At 40.4% G+C, this 21202-nt stretch overlaps 1 protein-coding gene and 1 long non-coding RNA gene across 3 annotated transcripts in view; one reads left to right on the forward strand and one right to left on the reverse strand.

The window, feature by feature from the left end:
- Nucleotides 1–6: 6 nt before the first annotated feature.
- The window catches only part of LOC103459315 (thyrotropin-releasing hormone-degrading ectoenzyme), a 159000-nt gene continuing 137804 nt past the window's right edge, over nt 7–21202 (reverse strand). Inside the window, exons 14-20 of one of the 2 annotated variants that reach the window (XM_008400786.2) lie at nt 14380–14527; nt 14197–14300; nt 13649–13756; nt 6967–7134; nt 4704–4844; nt 4545–4626; nt 7–1068 (exon numbers count right to left, since the gene is read on the reverse strand). In XM_008400786.2, the coding sequence (XP_008399008.1) occupies nt 916–1068; nt 4545–4626; nt 4704–4844; nt 6967–7134; nt 13649–13756; nt 14197–14300; nt 14380–14527 (904 nt within the window). In that variant the 3' untranslated portion in view covers nt 7–915. Of the gene's footprint in view, nt 1069–4323; nt 4400–4544; nt 4627–4703; nt 4845–6966; nt 7135–13648; nt 13757–14196; nt 14301–14379; nt 14528–21202 lie in introns of those variants that run through there. The other variant, XM_017302844.1, reaches the window with a different exon arrangement.
- Nucleotides 14534–17247, forward strand: LOC108165883 (uncharacterized). The gene is made up of 2 exons (XR_001776217.1): nt 14534–17168; nt 17200–17247. It is a non-coding gene; the product is annotated as an uncharacterized LOC108165883 (long non-coding RNA).

The raw sequence follows: 21202 nt of genomic DNA on the forward strand, positions 1-21202 counted from the left end.
GTGGTCTGATGAGCTACTTTGTTCTGATTGGTCAGTTAAAGTTCTAAACTTGTCAACTTACAGACATTGCTGCTAATTTTGAGAGGTTTCATACCTTTTAAAATCCACAGCAACTCTGTTAGATTTTTCTGATTAAGACATTTGGAAACTGAAATATTAAAAGTATTTTGTTTTTACTCGTCTCATCGATAGATCTTTGCAAATGAATTGTTTCTTTTTCCATCTATTAAGATAGTTTGCCTCAAATTACTTCCAGTCTTAATGCGGCTAATGTAGCGTACATTTCCCACTAATGCCTGTTGATGCATATTCCACACATTCCCCTGGCAGAAGTCCTCTGCTGCCATCTAGTGATTTGAAGTTAAAGGCAATTATGTTTAATTTAATCAACTTTTGCATCTATATTATGTGCTATTTTCAAATTAACACTCCTTTACTTAACTTAGCAACTCGGACAACAAAATCAATCATTTATTTTTTATCACTTATATGGCTTATGTTTCATTAAAGTCAAGATGTTAGCAATCAGTTAACTTTTGTCAATGGAAAGAAATAAAATGTATGGGAAGAGCTTAAGGGTATAGTCAGCCAAACATTTCGGTTTTCTTTAAATTCCAAAGTTTTTGTTGTTTCATTTTGTTGGTTGTTATTTTGTTGACGGATATAAAATCTGAGGCTAGCTAACCCATGCCTGGATCAACAGTTGTCACGTTTTTACAGCACAATTTGACCACAGGGGCTTCATGTTGAGAAAAACCATCGATGAACACATTTAACTTCTTTTAAAACAAAACCAGTTCAGAAACCGGCCCATTAACCAGTCAGGCCAGTTGTTCTGAGTGCGTCCGTTAGCTAGAAGTGCATTAGCTTAGCAGTCAGAGTGCAGTTAGCTTCGTTCAGCGAGCCGGCGAAGCGTTAGCCGTAGGTGGAGCTCGGAGGTTTGCGAAGCCACTGGTAGAAGTGCCGCCGGTGGAGGCGGTGCCAACGGACGTTCCCCTCTACGATCTCCAGCGCCCGCGGCATCGCAGGCCCCGCCCCCACGCCACTGGACTGGATGAACTCCTTTAACTGGAGGGGCAATGGTGGAAGGAGAGGATGGGGCGAAAACAGAAATGTTACAAAACAAGAGTCGTCGGTGTTGGAACCAACATCGACTTCAACCAACCCAGTAAAACTGTATATAAACTGTAATATGATAAACAGTGGCTTTGGCTGAGTTTCCATTATAAATGTATGCAAAACTTTTTCAATATTCCACTAATGGTGAAAAAATTACATTTCGCAATTGTGGAGTTTCAGATAAATAAGAAACAAAATTAAAATCACATGTTAATAAACATGAACAAGTCATAAGTCATCAAAAACATGCAGCGCCATCATCCTCCAACCACTTCCTGTCGTCTTCTTATTTGTCATTTCTGCCAGTAGTAACATCCAGTCTTTGATCATGTGACTCATGATGCAAAAAAAAAAATGGTTTTGCAAAATAAACCAATTTCAATGAAGCCAATAAAAACATCTCCCCCAAAACTAGCTGGCATGTTTCTGTTAAGCTAATAAATGTTTTAATTCCGTCAGTAGAAACGCAGCCAACGTGTTTCTGCAAACCAGACAGAGGAGCGATTACCGACTGGAGGCTTTTAATGGGCTTTAATGACACTGGACTCCAACTGTGGAAGAGCAGACAGTTTATTTTTTCACTGAACCAGTTCTGATCAAGCACTGGAAACATTTCAGCTGAAAACCCCAAAGTGTGAGACAGTAATTTAAAGAAAAGCATCTGAAAAGAAGATTTTTTTTAATGTGAAACGAGAAATAATTCAACTTGTTTCAGGTCAAAGACCAAAGAGAGAACTTGGTTCTGTACACAGTTTGACAGATCCAGCGGAGCACAGAAGGAAACCTTCCCCTTTAAGTCTCTTTACTTTGAATCATTTGTTAACGCTGCTCCTTCTTCCCTCACCACAGTTTCAGTTTCTATTTACTTTTTCCTTCCCTTTCTTCCCTTTCGCTCCCCAGAGTGATTCACCCAGACATTTGTTCAGATCTGAAATAAAAACCCCATGTCAATCTTTCCCTTTGTTGAGGTTTTGTATTCAGGCGTCCCGAGGGAAATAATGATGTTTCGTTCTGAGGTTTCACTGACAGTCAAGGCCATACAGAGACTGTAATTTGTTACCATAACAACAAGAAGAGCAGAAAAAAGGGCGGCGGGATAGATTTTCATTGAGGAACACCGTTAACCTTTCAGCTTTTATGTTATTTCTGCTTCATGTATTTATGCTTTTGTCTGAATAAAACAGGTGAAGCGGCTGTGAAATGACTCGACATAGAAATGATTAATCCAGCTTTACTTACCCAGATTAATCAACCCTGGATGTAAAATATTGATGAGGTGGTGAGTCCCAGGAGAACGTGTTAATACGCCGTGATTAATCGGTGTCTCAGATTTCCTAACGGCCGCAGATCAAATGCTTTTTCAAGTCCTGCTGCTTCATACTTTACTGAAGTACTATGAGATTTACATTTGCTAAATTGGTAATAAAAAGGAACATTTATCCTGGTCGACAGATTTTCTTCTTCTTATAACTAAACTCATAACAGTATATCAGTTCTACTAAATATCATGGGGCGGGGGAACAATACTGGCTTAAAAATCGAGAAGACATACGGTGTTTTAGTCCCTGATAGTCCAGTAGATTCGATTCGATTCTGAACCAAAGTTGCAACATTTGTTATATTTTCAGTTCTTTCTTAAACTATCCTAATTAATTAAGCAACCTGTTCCCCTCCTCACCTGTGGGGGCGCTGCACCAAGAGCCACTGAAGGAAACGACATGAAAACCTCTGAAGAAGACAAAGTGGAGCGCTGTCAGATTAGAGGATTTCTCTTTAGTCTCTGGCTAAAAATCACGAGCCATTTCTTCCGTTAGCATTAAGATAGCGCATTTGTTTTGGCATTTACCCAGAATGCCACGCGGTGTAGTCCGCTTCATGCCTTTGCACATCAATCAAACAGAGAGTTAGGTTTGTAGGTGGACCAGAGTTTGATTTTCAGGTCTACATTGATGTTTTGGATTGATCCACCCAACTTTACTATAAATATTGAGGCCTTTTTGTTTCTTGTCATTTAGAGCAACGGAAAGCAGAAACGCTTTAAATTAGAAGTTTGTTTTTAGAACTTAAATTTCATACATAAGCAGTAACTGACATAAGTATTAATCATGCAAAGTCTTTCCATCTCTGCACGACATTTATCAGTTTCAGCATCACCTAGAAAAATCCACTTTGGCAGTAAATTAGACGTTTTTGTTCATGACATTTTGTTGAATTTCTTAATAAATTACCTATTAAAATGTTACATTTTAACGCCCCTTTTTGCTCCTTTTTAATTTTTCCCCATTTACTGAGTGAAACTTGGAGCCAGCTGGACTAAATGAGGGCAGAGAATCAGTAAATCTTCTTTTTTTCTTCTCTTTCTTTGTAACTATTGTTCAACTCTCCTGTTTAACAGATGTTTTATAAAGCTCACCAGTCATTCCTAAATTACTTATCAATAGTGGAAATTTGTATTGACAAGAGCCTGTCAGAACGGGACCTTTGTAGTTGTCAGTTATCTCAAAGGGAATTCCCCCTCGGACACCGACCGGATCGATCGGCACGCACAGGACAATTGGGAGGATTTTTTCTTTCTTTTTTTTTTTTGCACGAGGATGTGGACAAACAGACAGCGGATCTTTAGGGGGATCGATGGGGACCGCTGGCCTTTGACCTGAGGGAGACGGGGGATGGCGGCAGCAGTTGGACTTGGATCACGCTGTGAAGCCTTGACACACTCTGGGCTTAGAGTGACCCGACTGCAAACACAACAAAGCTCAAAAATACACAAAGAGGCGACTCCGGTTGGGATGGAGCAGCTATATGACACCTAAAGGAAAAAGTTTTAAACTTCCAATCAATTAGCTGGGTTTAAATTAGGAGGAGGCAGTTTTAACTCCTTACCAACCAATTATCCTCCTATGATCTCTTTTTCTGCAGCACCGGCGGATCAATACCAGTAAAGATTAGACTGTTAATTGGAAGAGAGAACGAGGGATTAAAGATGGACGGAGAAGGTCAGACAGCAGCGGGCGACCTGGGGGTCAAGAGCGCCCAATATGTTGGGGTGCAGGTGTGAATACAGAGGAATAAATAAAACCTTTTCTAGACTTGAAATATCATTTTATTTTATTTTTTGTTTTCATTCTTTACATGTCTTGTCTAGAAAGTTTCTGAGCTTAATCTCAAAATTGTTTTTTTTCCCTTTTTCTTTTTCACACCAGTCAAACACAATATGATAAACAACTGAGGTAAAGTTAGCCTTCCTGTGTTACTGGATTCCCGTACAGAACGGACCAAACTGCGTCATCAACCCAGCAGGTGGAAAAATGGCGACCATCGTGGAAGAAAAATATGAAAAAAGATAAATTTTTTGAAGTAATTATGAGGTTTTTTTTTTTTGGTAATAGGAAAAGTGTTCGTTTCGTTTGTGTTTCTGTATTTACCTCGTTGAGTTCTCGCTCCGTGTTCAGGAACTCTGTGACTCCACCGATGAGTTTTGAATTCATGAACAAAGCTTCTCCGTATCTGGACAGAAATGGAGACGCGGTTAGAGGAACACGCAGAAACAGGAAGTAGGCCGGGACAAGGTTCTGCTGTCTCACCGGGCGTTCAGGATGTCCCACTTGTCTCGGAAGTATTTCCAGGCCAGGTTCCGACCTTGAGGGTTTCGTCCAACGTGGATGATGACGTCGATCACGTCCTGCTCAGGGACCAGGTCAGAGGTCAGAGACAGGTTCAGTAACCTAGAAAAAACAAACGCAAGAAGAAGAAAAACATGATTTCAAGAAAATTTATGAAAAATACAAACTTCTACCAACTATAATTCATTTTAAAACAGAATGTAAAAGTCAAAAATCAAATCAAGGTAGAAAATCACTTCAGAAAAAGTTCTGATAGATTTTTATGCCTGCATTTTGAATTTAAAGTTAAATATGTTTAAGTATTTATTTAATTACTGATCAAATCTAAAGTAGGGCTTTAATGATTAATTTAATTTTTCATGATTTCAATTATTGAAATAATCGTCTACTAATTTAGTGACCAATTAACTGATAATTGGAGGATATACACTGAAAAAAGGCAATTTGTTGAAAAAACAACACAATTAGGCCAAATCTATACAAAATATACATACATTTAAATTTAAGAGTAAATATCAAAGTATTTTTTTAAATATTCAATAAAAAGGTTTCATTACTTACCTAATCTAAACTAGGCCTTAATGATTCATCTTAACTAATAATTTAGCGATCGATGAATCGTTAACTGGAGGATAAACTCAGAAACAAAACAGCCGTAAATAAGACAAAATTGTACAAAAACATCAGCAGAATGGGCCAATTTCTTCATCCGACTAATCGATTAATTGTCAGAATAATCAATTTCTAAAATAATCGTCAGCCGTCACCCTGAAAATACCTTTAAATATTTAAAAATTCTTCAAACTCTAAAGAGATTGTTATTCAGTTTCACGTTATAAACGCAGTGAACTTTTAAACCAAAGTTTAAACTGACTCTATATGAGTTGTAAGGTGTAGTTACTGTGCAGAATCAACAGTTAGTTGATGAAGAATCAACAGTTAGTTGGTGAAGAATCAACAGTTAGTTGATGCAGAATCAACAGTTTGTTGATGAAGAATCAACAGTTAGTTGATGATCTTCTTCCCCTGCAGTTCAGTTCAGAGTCTGTTTCTGAAAAGCATCTTGATCTGTGAGAATTTCTCTGATTCAGAACAGTTTTCCATCTGCACTCAGCCATGACCTCCCCCCGATTTCATTTCCCAAAAAGAAGAGCACGCCTCCTACGCTGCAGGAAATAAAGACTTTGGTCACTTTGGCAGAGACTCTGTGACCTTCAGCCACACAAACGTGGAGCTGAGGCAGGAAAAGGTCAGGTGGTTTGATGGAAATTGATATTTTCTCGCCGTGTTGTTGGGAGTCCCTCCACTCGCTGTTCCTGTCAACCAAAAATCACTTCCTGGAAGGACACACCTGAGCTACAGTGATCTGATTCCTGCAGGCTGCAGCTGACTGACAGAAATATTTCACAAACACAAGAAGCAGCATGTTTTTTTTTAGATGTGGGAGGGAAAAAGTTCAGAGTTTTCTTTCACTTTCCTTTTTCCCATTTCTGTGTTTTCCTGTTGGTTTGGTTTCTGCTGCCGTTTCATTAAACCCTGAAATCAATTTCCTCTCCTTTCCCACAATCCCTCTGTGCTGAAACCATTTCCTCTGTGACCAATCAGGGAGCTTCACGGCTTCGCGTGTCGACTCCTGCGTGTGTGTGTGTGTGTGTGTGGCTTATTGGATAAGGTTTACCTGCACACACACACACATTCATGCAACAGCCCGGCTCTGAGTGTGTAACATCCATCTTCCACATATTTCTGAACACAATAGCTGCAGCTAACGGCTGATAAACACACTGATGTTCCCACAGACGCAGCCAAAGCTGCTTTCCTCTGCTTTAAGCTCACATTTTCACCAACTTTCATTCACTTTGCACCACCTTCAGCCAGAATATCACAGGACAAGAGCTTGACCTTTCACCTCATTTAAATGAAGTGATGAAATGATTGATGTAGAAGCGCTTAGAGATTTACTCGTTACTGGAAAAAGAAGTCAGATTAGAGTAATAAGAATCAGAAACTTCTGAGTTGCAAAAGTTAAAAATTTGCATGAGAAAAACTTAAATATCAAAATTTAGCAAAAAAAAAACGTCACAAATGTAGAGAATAATCTCAGAATTCGCCAAGAAAAACTGAAATCTGGAGTTTAATCTCAGAAAATTCCCAGAATGAATCGCGATCTCTGATCGATCGCATTGATCAGGCTTTAACCCCTTCCTGTTCCAGGTGCAGTGACCTGTTGAGGAGGAAGGTGTTGTCGGAGCAGGTCAGCGCCTCCAGCAGGATCTTCTTCTCTGAGACGGCGCTGGTGGAGTGAAACTTCATCCAGATAAACTCCCACACGTCCTCGTCCATCAGGCTGACCCCGGTGCAGTAAACGATGTCCCGGATGTTGGGAGGAATCCTGCAGACGGGATGAGAATAAAAAAACGAAGAGAGTTCAGACATGGGAAATGTAAAGCGTGTTGATAAGGGCTGGATTTAACTGGTGAGGGATGAGCAGGAAACGTAATGAATCCAAAAGCCCCGATAAGAAGCTTCCTCTGGATTAACCCCAACACTTTCTGGGTGCTAATTTCCCTTTCAGCAGGAAGCTGCTCTGAAAAACCTTCAGCTGGACATGAAAAACACACCTTACACTGCAAAAAACTGCTTTTTTATCTAGTTTATTGTGCAAATATACTAGTTGACTTTGAATAAGACAAAAGTAACTTTTCACCAAGATATAGGAGTTGAAGTAAATGATTCCTTATCAATAAAAAAGTGCCAGTTCCACTGGCAGATTATTTTATTATAACATGGGAAAAACATCTTGCTATAAAGGAAATAATGTGCCAGTTTAACTGGTAGATATTTATTGATACTAAGGAATTATTGACTTAAAACAACCTCCTATGTATTTGTGGAAAGTTACTTCTAAGTTAGTTCAGTCTTATTTCAATTATATTAAGATATTTGCACCAAAACGACTTGGTAAAATTGGATATTTATGAAGAGACACTCAACACATCTGTCAAAATTCAGAAAATTCACACCATTTCACTTTTATGCTCGTTAAAATCTGTGCCAAACTCTGACTGGGGGAAATTTTTGATTTTTAAAAATCCAGAATTGTTTCAAAATAGATGTTTCTCTTTAACACAAAAAGAAAAACTGCATGCGAAAATGAGAGTAATCAAAATCAGGACTGGCAAATCTGCAGCCTCATTATATTCATGTTTGCTTCCCATCTGTGGCTTTTGGCAGTTTTATTATTCCCAGTAAACACTTCAACGGAGTGAACTGGGATGTGGAGCGGATGTGTTGACTGACAGCAGCTCCTTTCAGAATGAGCCGTTCATATGCTGCTCATCACAGCATATCCACAACTCTACATTTACACTCGCACGGAAAAATGGCTGCAAACCGATGTGCAATTATACATCTTTACATCTTTAAAAAGCAGAAGTGGAGCCTCCTGCACAACCATTGAGATTTTAGCAAGTGGAATCTGGATGGTAAACACTTGACTTTTCCAGTGGCCATTGAACCAGCTGACCAAATGTTCTGAAACGCTGCTGGGGTTGCTAGGTAACAGGCTGGGCTTGGTTGGGGTTGCTAGGTAATGGCACAGTTTCTGCTGATTTGTGGCTTAACAATAAGGAGGTTTTTGAAATGGTTTGTTTTCCAGACACCTGGCATTAAATTACAGCCAGAAAATGGTTTTGAAGAGTTTAGTCTGTTTTAGGAAACAGTTGAGACCCAAAGAGAAGAATAAAACAGCAAAATGTGAATTTTGCATAATAGTCCCCCTTTTAACAAAAACGTAATTCACTGTATACGTCTAAACTTAACCTTTAAAAAGGGGTCCGCTGTGGTTTTCGTCCCTGTTTGGTTGGTCATTACACCAGAAAAGGTCCTTATTTGGTTACATAGACAGGTATAAACACCCACACCCACACACACACACACACACACACACAAACTGGATCCTCAGTAAAATGAAATTATATTCATTTCTTTCACACTGTGAAACTGACCTAAATGGTCAGAGAGCAAAACTAAGTGAGCTCTTCTGACTGCAAAATCACATAGTAAACTGCTGAACAGTGTGTGTGTGTGTGTGTGTGTGTGTGTGTGTGTGTGTGTGTGTGTTGTTGTTTATGTTACTGATTTAGTACCTTTTCTGGTATAATGACCAACCTCCTTAAGACCGGTTGGTCATATAGGGACCAAAGTACAGAACCTTATGTTTTAGGATTACTGTTTAGAACAGGGGGGTCCAAAGTGTGGCTCATGGGCCAGTTGTGGCACTTGGAATATGTTTATGTGGCCCCTGACTGTAGTTGAAGAATGGTGCAAATTTCACTTGTGACAAAACAATTTTCACATATTACATGTGAATTTATCAGCCAGTGGAAATAATACTTTCTCGTTAATGTTGAGGAATTATTTATTGTTAAAAAGCTCCTGTATGTTGCTGAAAAGTTACGTGTAAGTTAGTTTTTGTCGTTTTTTTTTTAAGTGTACCAAGATATTTGCACTAAAAACTACAGTACACCAAAATGACAGTTTCTTTGCAGCGTGGGAGGCGTTCGGTGGTGATCTTGGTCAGTTATCTCTGCTTCCCTTCTTGCCAACTTAAATGTAAGCTGTTGTCATTGGGTTGCCATGGTAACGGGTGTCCACTGGGAGTAAAGCTAACACAGACGGCGAGAAAAACAAAAGATACGAGTTGATTTTAGCTGTTCTTTGCCCTTTTTTCAGTCTTATTTTTCCTTTGCTGTGGCGCACTGCAGCTGCTGTAACTTCAGAAAGATCAATAAACGACAAAAACTGGATTAACTTCCTTGCTTGTTTGTAAAACGTCAAACAGGATAAAATGTTTCATAAAGTTTTTAACAAATTACGTCTTCTACAGTGGAAATTATGTCCAGTACGAGGGGGAAAATTCGCTTAGTCCTGGCTTTTTTGAAGTGTAAAATGAATGTAAGTCAATACACACTCCTAATGCAGGCAGAAAGACAAACCAGAGTGAGTGTGTGTGTGTGTGTGTGCGTGTTAGTGAGTGATCCAGGGACAATTGCATTATTTACCGACCTGGGAAATCTTTTTAGAGATGCTCCACTTAAGAGCAACACAAACACATTCCTGCTGACGGAGGCAGAAAGTGTTCCTCCATGACAGCAGCTGCCAACGCTAAGCTCCGCCTCCTTCGGCTTTAACCTGTTCCTGAATGTCCGTCCCGCCTCTGATAAAACTTCAGAGCGATAACGTGACGTTTTCTTGTTCTCAGTGCGCCGCGTCTCCCTCCAGATGGCTCTGATGCCATTAGCTTCCTCTCTCTGAGTCGGTGTGTGCGCTGCAGTCTGCAGAGGATGTTTCGGGTCCTGAAGCTATTTTTCCTGAAATATCTCGTCCTTCCTCTGCATCAAACTCCCACTCTGACAGTAAACATGCCTCTGCACCATCTGCTCGCTCCGTCCGTCGCTCTGTCTGTGGGATTCTGCAGAGTAAGTGTCACTCTGGCGTTCCCCAGAACTGCTGATGAAACATTTAACTGATCGGGCAGAAAAACAGCGGCCTAGTTAAAGGTTAAAGGTTGAGATACTTCAGGAGAGACTTGTTTCAGCAGACGGACTCAGACATGAAGTTTTAAACCTCCTTCAGGAGCAAAAAGCTGTTTTCTGTCAGATTAATTTGGTTTATGACAAAGTAAAAGGGCCAAAAAATGAAACAAATATTAATAAAGTCCTTAAATTACAAATTGATTCTCATGATATTATGACTTCATAAACAGTCGGCCGTAATCTCTCCCGTCGTCGTGGAGGAAAATGGAAACGTTTTTTCTTTGGGTTTTGCAGACACTCATCTTTGAATGTCCAACCACATCATGTGGGCTTTGACTAGGCCCTTCCAAACACTGACTGTTGTCTTTCTCAGTCATTCTGTTGCTATCTGGGATCACTGGTCTGTTGTTGATCCAGTTTGGATCCAGCTCCAGTTGTTTCCTGGGCATCACTGGTAGTTTGGTTACCAGTTGGATCCAGTTGCTGTTTATGTGAAAAACTACTGGAGATAAGCGACAATTAACCAGAGCCGATTAACGTCAGAACAATGAAATGATCAGGAATTAGTGCTCTCAGTAAATCCATCCCTCACTGACTGACAGTGAAACGTGCGTTGATGCTTTCACACAACTGTAGCAGATAATTTAATCTCCATGTTCAGTGGGTGTACCTCCATTTCCTGTAACCTGATTAGACATGCTGCTGCTGCTGGAAGAGGGGTCTAAGCCAATATTTATGCTCTGCTGCAGACCTCAGCGGTCTAATTTGTTAACTATTATTGAGCTTTGTAAAAATATTCACAACCCCAGGACCTTTTTTCATGTTCTGATACATTGGAAACGCAAAAATTAATCAGTTTTACTGAGAAGGAAAATAACTAAATAATCTAAAATGTGGAGCAAAACTCAGAGTGACGAACACAAAGAAACTCCGGTACTTTTCTCAACTTCTTTCATTTTCAAAGTGCTTTAGGAAGAGTAGTTGGACGGATAGTAGTTGGACAGCGCGCTGTCGCCCCCTACAGGCACGGCTGTGAAACGAGGCCACAGATTAAACAGCAGCTAAACCTTTCTGCATTAAAAGGCATAAATTTAAAGCCAGACTCATTTTCTTTAGAAATGCTGGGTATAATTCATAAAATAGTGGAGAAAAGGAGGTTAATTGAGGTGAAGCAGTTTATTGGTGCCTGTAACCCCGTTACAAGTTTAATCCATCCATTTGTCACCAAGATAACTTCAACAAAGATCTTCTTACAGCCATTTAATTTACAATGAATCCCCACTGTGGTTTGATTAATATTCCATATACTGCTCTCTGCAGTAATTACTCTGTCCCTGTTCTGGTCTTTGTGGTTTTATATTCAGGTGCGACTCCTCTGAGAAAATAAAAGCCAATATTTAGTTCTGATTGGAGCAGGCTGGGGTCAGATTAGCTCTTCTCTGTCAAGGCTTTAATTATTGGATTCTGATAATAAAACAAATGTTTGGGATTTAAAAATACTCACAGACAGAAGGACTGCAGATGGGATTAAAACTCACCCTTTGGAAAAACTAATCCTGAATGAATGTGGAATTATTCGTCACTTTTCCATCAACATGGATAAAATATTTCCAAAATGACAAATTTTAAAAGAAAAAGCTTAATTTATTGGTGGAATTTGGATAATTTCAGCGTATGTAATTGTAATAGAAAACTACCAACAAAATAAAACCCCAAACTTCATACCGAGTTATTGAACAGATCTCAAAACCACAGATATTTATTGTTCTCATCTGTTACTCGGTGCTACATGTTTATCACTGAGATGCTATTTTAGGCTAACTCTCATTAGCACAACTGGAACAATCCAATCCAATCACATCGATTTCATTTAAAAACAAATGTTGATGATTGTGCATCAGATTTAACGGGCGTAGCAGAAACGCATAAATGTAAAGGTTCCAGTTGGGAAACTGCTTACTAAACAGAAAGTTTTAAAAATATGTATTTAATGTTATATATTAACAACATATTTTATAAATCACATCAAAGCAGTTATAGTTTTGTTAATCAAGTCTATCCAGATCTGCGCTAACGCATCATTGTGAGTTTATTGCAAGTTTTCCAAAAATATTAGGATTAAGTGATGCCAACTCCCACCTGCAGGTGGCAGTATTTAGTACTTCTGCTGCTGCGTCAGCCTAAGTTGAAGTCAAATTTTTGGCAAGATATTGCGCAAAAAAGGAAAATATTTCTTCACTTGCTGAACATATTATTGATTTTCATACCTAAAAATCACAAAATCCTGGAGGAACTCATCAGTTTGTAAAGATGGTCCATATTCTATTTTAGGGAAATAACTGTTTATTTACATCTTAAGAGTTTATTATTGGGTTTTATCACAACAGGCGTCATTATTTTAGATAGAATCCTGACGTGTAAAACAACCCAGATGATAAATATTCATTCCTAAACGTTGCTTAATGAAGTCAGACCGTTTTCTTCTGGGTTGTATTATTTAAGGAAGCCTCTCATCATCAGCTCCCCGCTGTCCTCCACAGAACTCAAGCATCTGTTTCTATTTAATTTGCCGTTTGAAATTTAATTTCACAGATCTCGTTAGGAACCCGGAGGGAGCGAACACGGACGAGACACAAATAAACTTCGATGGAAACACAGGAGAAGACAGACGGGATCATGTGACCAAATCGATGATCAGAGATGGCTGACGGATGTTTGTTGTGTTTTCAGATCTTATTTGACTTGCAGGGATGTCAAACTCATTTTGGGATAAATCAGGATCATGATTGTTCTTAAAGGGCCGGTTGTGCCAGAATGTATTGATAAAAACTGTCAAAACATTAATAAATGGCTGTTTGTGCATCTGATAAGTACTTAAAATTAAATAATATTTTGTGATTTTTTTTTTACAATCTAAATAGCTGATTTGAGGAGCTAATTTAGAAATATTTGTAAAATATCTTTCAATATTTACACTTATGTATGACGGTAAATGTGAGTTTTTGTTCGACTATAACTAAACTCAGGCAAAGCTGACGAAGCAGTGTAGTAGAATTAAATACTGCCCCCTGTAGGTGGGAGTCAGCATCACATAAACCCAAAGCTTTTGACTGTTTTGGTTGGAAATTTACAGAAAATTCTAAATTTATTATTTTTGCAAAAAAGTCTGGGTCTGCTGATTTTTCATGATCGTAGTTTACAGATAAAAACAGCTTTGATTTGACTGATGCAATGTTATTTAAGCAGGTAAACGGTTAAAGGTTTCATTCATGTGACCCGGGCCTCGAGTTGGACACACCTGGACTAAAGTTTAAGGTTTAATGTAGCCACGTTGCATTCAGGTACGCCTCAGAAAAGTGTGTGCTGCACCTGTTCTTGTTGCTGGAGATCCAGTCGGAGATGTAGGCGACGGCCTGGCGGTGGCACTGCTTGTTCCCGAAGCTGCAGGCCAGCATGATGAGCTCCCGCTGCAGCTCCCTGGAGGAAACAGGAAGACATTCAACCAATAGCAGAGACGGAGGATTTAATCTGGACTCCACCGGAGTGACCATCACTCTCCCTGCTAATGAGGCGAAGAGACGAGTTTCTTATTTAATCGACTCGGGGAAAAAGCCGAGAGAAAAAACTGAATCTGGAGAATTTCCAAATATCTGTCAGATATTTCTTCTTCTGCAGAGAAAATGAAGCGGCTCTACTGTGACCTTCAGTCAGGATTTGTTTAAGCCGTTTTGTTTCCAAGATGGAATAATTATAACTAACATGTAAATTAATTTACTCAGGATTTACTCCGACCCACACCGGGTCATAAGTATACATACACCCTGATTGAAGCAGTTTTAGTGCTAATAGTAACACGTTAAAGTTTTAAACAGAGTGACTCGCGATCGGACCCGGCTGACCAGAACCGCTCCTCTTACTCAGTCTGGTACGACGCCTGCAGGATGTTTCCCTCTGTTCCCGGTCCGTTTGTCGGCCAGCCCATCTGATGGTACCGGGACGCCACGTGCTTCAGCACGTAGTCCTGGACACACACACAGACTGGGTCAGCACCAGCGGCCCATCGTGGAGCTCAGATGGATCATGATGGATCGGTTGTTTACGCTGAACAGCCTGTAGTCGTCTGTGCGGTCCAACAGTTTGTCCAGCTGGTACAGCGCCCGGCTGGCGGCGTGCCACGGCAGGAAGGACGTCTCCTCCGGCAGGTAGCCAATCAGCTGCAGGGGAACGCCCTGTGGGAGGTACCCCGCCCTGAGTGTGGGAGGGGGGGAGTCAGGACGGAGACCAGAACATCACCGGTCCACAGGCTCAGCCAGAGAGACGGACCCTTCATGAACACACCTGAGTTTCCCTCCCACCATCTTCAGATCTAAAAACACTGGTGTCAACATTAATGACACCGAAGCCCCGGACAACAGGAAGTAGAACGTTTTATTTTGAAAAGTCCATACGTCCATATTTGACCCAATCAACAGAAAGCAAGTTGGTGTAACTTGGTGTCCATTACTACCAAATGTTTGGCTCTAATTTAACTTATAGACGCCTGAATGTTGTTGTTTACATCGGGAAACAATGTAAACAACGCTGGAGGGCAAACAGATCGTCCTTTTACTCGCCATCCACAGCGGCAGTAGAACAGAACCGCTATGATCCTGGAGATGAAGGTTTTATTGGTTTAGTGCAGCGTGTCACAGCAAAGGGAAAAATAATGCAGGAAGAATAACTCAAAGCCACTTTTTTCTCCCTCTCTGTGTCACACAGGCAGGCTCGTTGCCATGGCAACTGGCAACAACACCGTTATATGTTGCACGGATCAACACCAAAAAAAAAAACAAAAAAAACACTCAAACATTTCAAACACAAAGAACAGAACATTCAGTCTGTTACAGTTTTGTTTAACAAGCCGTCTCTGTGGTAGCGTAGCTACTGCTGCTATTAGCTAGATTATGTGATTTCCTTATTTTCGTAACTGAGTCAAATTTCACAGCACATCTACATGCCAAGATCGTCAAAGTCAGGTTAGCATAACTGAACTACTTCTCTCTCTCTTTTTTCCAAAACCTTTTTCCTGACCTTGTTTTCTCGCGGTCGTAGCAAAGCTCTGTTTTCATTTTTTATTTATATGTCTGGTGTACATTTAAGATTTAGCGCGTCATATTGACAACTTAGCAGCTAAACCCAATGCTAGTCATCGTCCGCTAGCAGCTTTTTGACCTGGTGTGACGTCACAATGCAACAGGTCAGTGAACTCCGATCTGACCGGAATTTGATCCAAGTTGTTCACTTCTGTTAATAATTGCACTAAACAATATTATTCTTGTTATTCATAGCCAAACACAACACAGAGGCCGTAACAATCATCTTGTCTAAAATTTCTGGTTTTCTCCAATAACCCTCCTCTACTCTCTTTAAACTGCTGCTGAGGATGTTTGGGACTCACCGAGGCGCATTCAGGGTCATTAAATCAATGTAAAGTCAGATTCTGCGGTGCAGACTCGCTCTTCATTCCAACTCTCAGGAGTGATCCTCAGAATAGCTCAACACAGAAACAAGTTGAGGGAAAGTTGGCCTCTAAATGCCACAGCAGCCATTAGGCAGGCCGAGCTACATCCACAACCTGGCGCATAGCAACGAGCTCTCTGTGTGCGTTTGTTAACATTCCTGCTGGTTTGGTACCTGCTTCCTGCTTCAACCTTCAGCCTGAACCTCATGAATATCGATGGGGGCCTGTGGTTGAGCAGGGAACGTATACTCACGAGGTTCAGACATCTTCAGAGAGGGGGAGAGGTTTTCATTCTACAGATCCACACAAACACTTGACTCAAATGTTCAGGGACACGCCGACACTCTGACGTCCACCGAAAGTTAATCTGTCGGAGATAAGACGCTCCAAGTCTCCGAGCAGCAGAGAAACCCCTCGATTCCAACCCATCACATTTCCATAATCTGCCTCGTATCGTCGCCAGGACCCATCATGCACCTGGGCTCCGACGCATTTCCATAATCCATCCGGTCTGCAGAGAGACTTCTGGTTCAAAACGATCCAAAACGCTGACAAGATTTTACATGAAAGAACCAGGAGAGAGACAGAGAGAGCGAGATGTGGCGGTAACCATGGCAACGTCAGTCGACCGTTTATCTGTTTTCTTTCCTGTACTCGTCCCCTCAGCGTTTTCCATTTTTATCAAACTCCATCCATCATCTATCTGTCCATATTAGCATTCACACTCTCCTCAAACTGAACGTGAGATAAGAGACGGACATGTTGACGCTTCAAAACTACATGAACCGGTTTGAACCGGAGACAGGAGGACGACAGCGTCAACCAAACTCTGGGAAGTCATCAGGACGAGCGTCACGGTCTGGGTTTGTGTTCCTTAATCTGAGAACTGACATGTTCCTTGGTACTTTCCAGAAGTTCCAGAATACTTTCCCAGAGCTATCAGGTTACTTTCTAGAATATACAAGGCACGGACTAGTACCGTCTTAGAGCTTGAAAAGCTAATTAAAAAACTTACTGGTTATTTTTTGTACTTTCTAGAACTTTTGAGAATAATCAGGTTATTTCTACGATGTACGACGTGTGTTGTGGTACTTTCCCAGAGCTTACAAGGTTAATTTCAGAACTTACAAGTTGCATTTTAAAATAATTTTCACAATTTAAAGGATACTTTTCCAGAACTATCAGGTTACTTTCTAGAATATAAAAGGTACGTTCTGGTACTTTCTGTTTAAGAACTTCCATGTTTTGGTACTTTCCAGAACTTACAGGGTACTTTCCCCAGAACCATCAGTTCACTTCCTAGATGGTTAATTAAAAAACTTACCAGTTATGTTTTCGTACTTGCCAGAACTTCCCAGAACTATTGGGTTACTTTCTAGAATGTAGAATGTAACCTGAAGGTAAAGTTTTTTACCTTCAGGTTATTTTCTTACGACAGCAAATTAGAGCCACAGTAAAAAAAACAAAACTATCTGAAATTTTGTAATTAATCTCTGAAATATTCTAGAAAACCATTTTTTTTTAAAAACTTTAATATTTTAGAGGTTGAACATTTGTAAATTTCTTAGAAAACCCCAAGTTTTAAAAATCAAACATTTTTGACTTGCAGATGCACCAGATTACTTTTTCTACTTTGTCCAGAACCAAACATTGCTTTTTGGAAACCGGTATTTTTTTGTTGCCTCGTTTCAGAACAGACATGTTTTCTGGTCCTTTCTAAAACTTGTTATTTTCATAAGTTACTGTTTCTTTTCTAGATTTTTCCAGAGTTACATTCAGGAACTTTACTTGTGGTCTTACTTTCCAGGACTCAGAAGATGTTTGCCTGGATTTTCCAGAATCTAGACAGTTTTTTGAGTCCTTTTATATTTTCATTTCCTGACATTTTCTGGAACATTCAGGATACTCGTTGCATCATACATCGTAAAACCTGTTTAATTAGCTCACAGTTTCCTTTCAGGGACTCGTCTGTGTCATGATCTAAAGCAGCACTTAGATAAATGTCTAACAGTTTTCATTAGTGTGTGGATTAGGGAGCCACATTTGCAGCAGAAGTATTTTTCTCTGCAGGGTTTTTACATCAGTTTTTCCACTGTAGACGTCAGAGCCACCAACTCTCTGGTGAGAAGCTACAGGGTTAAATGTCTGGGAGGAAATCAGAAATGCATTTTGCTTTTAAAGAGCAGTTTCACCTCCACAGCAGAGCAGCGGCTCTCTGGATCCGTTGAGAAGTGGAGGAAGCTGAGGAGATTAGCAGGTAGATTTTTAATTTTCCCTCCCAGTTGTTGTCTCCGTTTGGGTCTCTCTCCCAGCGTTGTCGTCTTAATGAGCTCATTAACTCTTTAACATTGTTAAGGGCCAGTTAATTGTTTGTCCATTAGCTATTAGCAAGGCTCAGTGGAGAGCCAACAAGGGACGGCTGTGATCGCACACACACAGACACACACAAAGGGAGGCGACATCCATCACTGTTTAAGCACAGAGTCAAACAGACACAGTCATTTATTACTGCAGGACCAGCTTCACACACACACCAGCACGCTAACACACACACACTGCCACCAATTGGCATTTATTGCTCCTGTTCTCAGTCAATCGAAGTGTGAGCGAGAGGAGAATCAGCATGACTGAAATTAATCCTGAGATTAAATGTCCTTCCAGGCGTAATCAATTCACTGAGCAGAAATGCTGAAATAACATCTTCGTAAACAAGAAGTATTTTTGCGGCTTAAATGGGCTAAGCAGGCGGTCCTAACAAGGATGGAGTGGATCTCATCTGTTTCAGCTGAAATTCATCACCAGCTGGCAGGAGTTTCATTAATCCACTTTATCAGAAGTTTAAATTAGGTGAAGTGATCTATTAAAGGGTGGAAATAATTCTCTGGGATCAATAAGTACAATAAACACAAATCCAGCTCCCAAACTTCAGCCCAGATTAAATCTACAAGGAAAACTTCTGGTAAATAAAATAAAATAATGTCCAGGAGGAAAACATGCAGAGGAACCATGATGTCAGTAAGACGCAGCGGCTCCCAGAGTTTAACTCTTCTGCAGGTAAATTATTGTTCTCACATTTTAAAAGGGTTGGAAAAACGACACAAGCCACAATTTAGTCCATTTATAAAAATTAACAACAAACGTGATAAAATCTAAACGATGCTGGTAACGTGTAGCTTTGTGATGCAGAACGATGCAGTACCTCCACCAGGCCTGTAGGAGGCGACAGAAATTCACCAAAACAGTGAAGCAGGTGTAGAATGAAGCAGCCCTGGTGAGGAAATGACATCATAATAATGGAAATCCTCTCCAGTTTGTTTTTAAGACCAGATTTTACTGATGGAGCGGAAACGATTTAAATTATTCTGATTCTGGTTCTCAGTTTCAATTCTGAGCAAAAATCTGAATTTTGTGGGAAAATTTTTTTATTCTGAGACTGAAGTGAGAAATCTGGTTTCCTCCGATTCCAGCAGCTCCTTTAACACGTGAATATATTTCATTGCAGTTTTGTTTAAATTTGTTTTGCTCAGCACATAACATGTTTTATTGCTTTATTATGCTACGTTCAATACAGTTGAAGTAAAAAAAGTCAAAATTCAAAACTAAAATTCTGGGATTAAATTTGGAATTTAGATTAAAATCTGAGGTAGAATTCATGAGATGAAAGTCAAAACTTTTAGATTAAAGTCAGAGTTTTTTGCAGGTTTCCAAACTGGACCATTGTTACAGATGAACCCTGATAAAAGCTGACGGCCGTTTTTTATTTTCGGGCAGCAGCGCTTGGCGTCTGACGGATTAAATGCAGCTTTAATGCAGCAGGAATTTCTCCAGATGTTCCTGAACCTCACAGCATCAATAACGCGAATTTCATGCATGGTGACAAAAACTGTTAAAGGTTTCTCAGTTTTTTAAAAAAACATTAAGACAAATAAATGATAAAAAGTTGACGGAAGTTGCTGCGGAGCGGCGGCGGCTGATCGCTTCCCGTCGTGACAGATTCAGGCTGAGGAAGCTGCTTCAGCTGTCAGGGTGAATATTAATGGATATGTAGCTCCTTTTTCAGTGCAGATGGGAACTCGTCAGCGCGCGGATCCTCAGAGGATGACAGCGCAGTAGTCTGGAGCTGCTGCTCATTCAACATGACAGAGCGCAGATGGCGGAGTGAGGGGGAGGAAACAGAGACAGCAGTGGATTGAGTTACAGAGCCGGTGTCACCCTGGATTTCTGTTACGGCGCTCACGGCGCCGCGGGCCGAACACGCGGGACGGCTGCAGGAGATTAACCGGCAGGCTGCTCACTTTCTGCTCACGCTGACCGGATCGGCTCTGAATGCAGAGCAGGTCGGCTGTTCGTTGCCGCGCAGCAGATCCAGATCCTCCTGCTGCACTGCAGCAGCTCTCCGTCCAGCAACCATCCAGACTAATCTGATAAAAGCTGTTTTATTTTAACCACTTAAAGCTGCAGAAATACAGCAGTCAGTCAGAAACAACCAATCAGAGCCAGGAGGAGGAGGTTAGCGCTGTTAATCATGCTGGTGTACCCGCTGTTCACACCCTCTCCTTTCACTCTGCTACGCTACAACTTCTTCCCGAGAGCAGATCTTGTTGTGAAAGCTAAGGCTAGCTAGCATAGCTACTGAAGATGCCAGATAAACAGTGTTCTTAGTTGGTATTTTCTCAGCGCGTACATGAGGATGATTGACAGCGCTAAGACCCTCCTCCTGACTCTGATTGGTTGTTTTTAACCGGGCATGGTGCATGTTTGCAGATCGCTATAAAAGCTCAGGGAACTTGATTTTTTTATCTCTCTCTTAACATTTTGTCACAACATGGTGTCAGTTTTAGCAAATAAAAAACGGATTTATTTTATCACAGTTACATACTGTGCGGTTAATAAATGTAAAGCAAAAGGTGCTCAGTATGAGTTGGGTTTTATTTTTTACAGAATTTGAACCAGGTGATTAAAAATGGAGTTCCAGTTAGAACATTTTTACAGACAAAAAGTTTCTCACCTTAAATTCAAAATGTTTATGTGTTTTGTCCAGTTTTGGCTTAATTTCTGCTTTGACTGTATTGTTTTTCTCTTTTGAGTCTGAAAAATTAACGATTAATCGATTACTAAATTAACTGGCAATTATTTTAACAATCGATTAATCACGATTAATCGATTCACATGTTTCTATCTGATCTGCTCCTCTGGCTGAAGCTGAAGTCAGTGAAAGGTTTCTATATTTCATAAATCCAATAATTCAAGACGTCAAATTCATTTTTTCAGTTCAAGCAGTGATTTCCTGAGAAACGTTGATGATGGTTCACAGCTGAGGAGAACCCAATCCATCCATCCATCCATCCATCCATCCATCCATCCATCCATCCATCCATCCATCCATCCATCCATCCATCCATCCATCCATCCATCCATCCATC

This window comes from Poecilia reticulata, linkage group LG23 (assembly GCF_000633615.1).
Source record: "Poecilia reticulata strain Guanapo linkage group LG23, Guppy_female_1.0+MT, whole genome shotgun sequence".
Classification (NCBI taxonomy): Eukaryota; Metazoa; Chordata; class Actinopteri; order Cyprinodontiformes; family Poeciliidae; genus Poecilia; species Poecilia reticulata.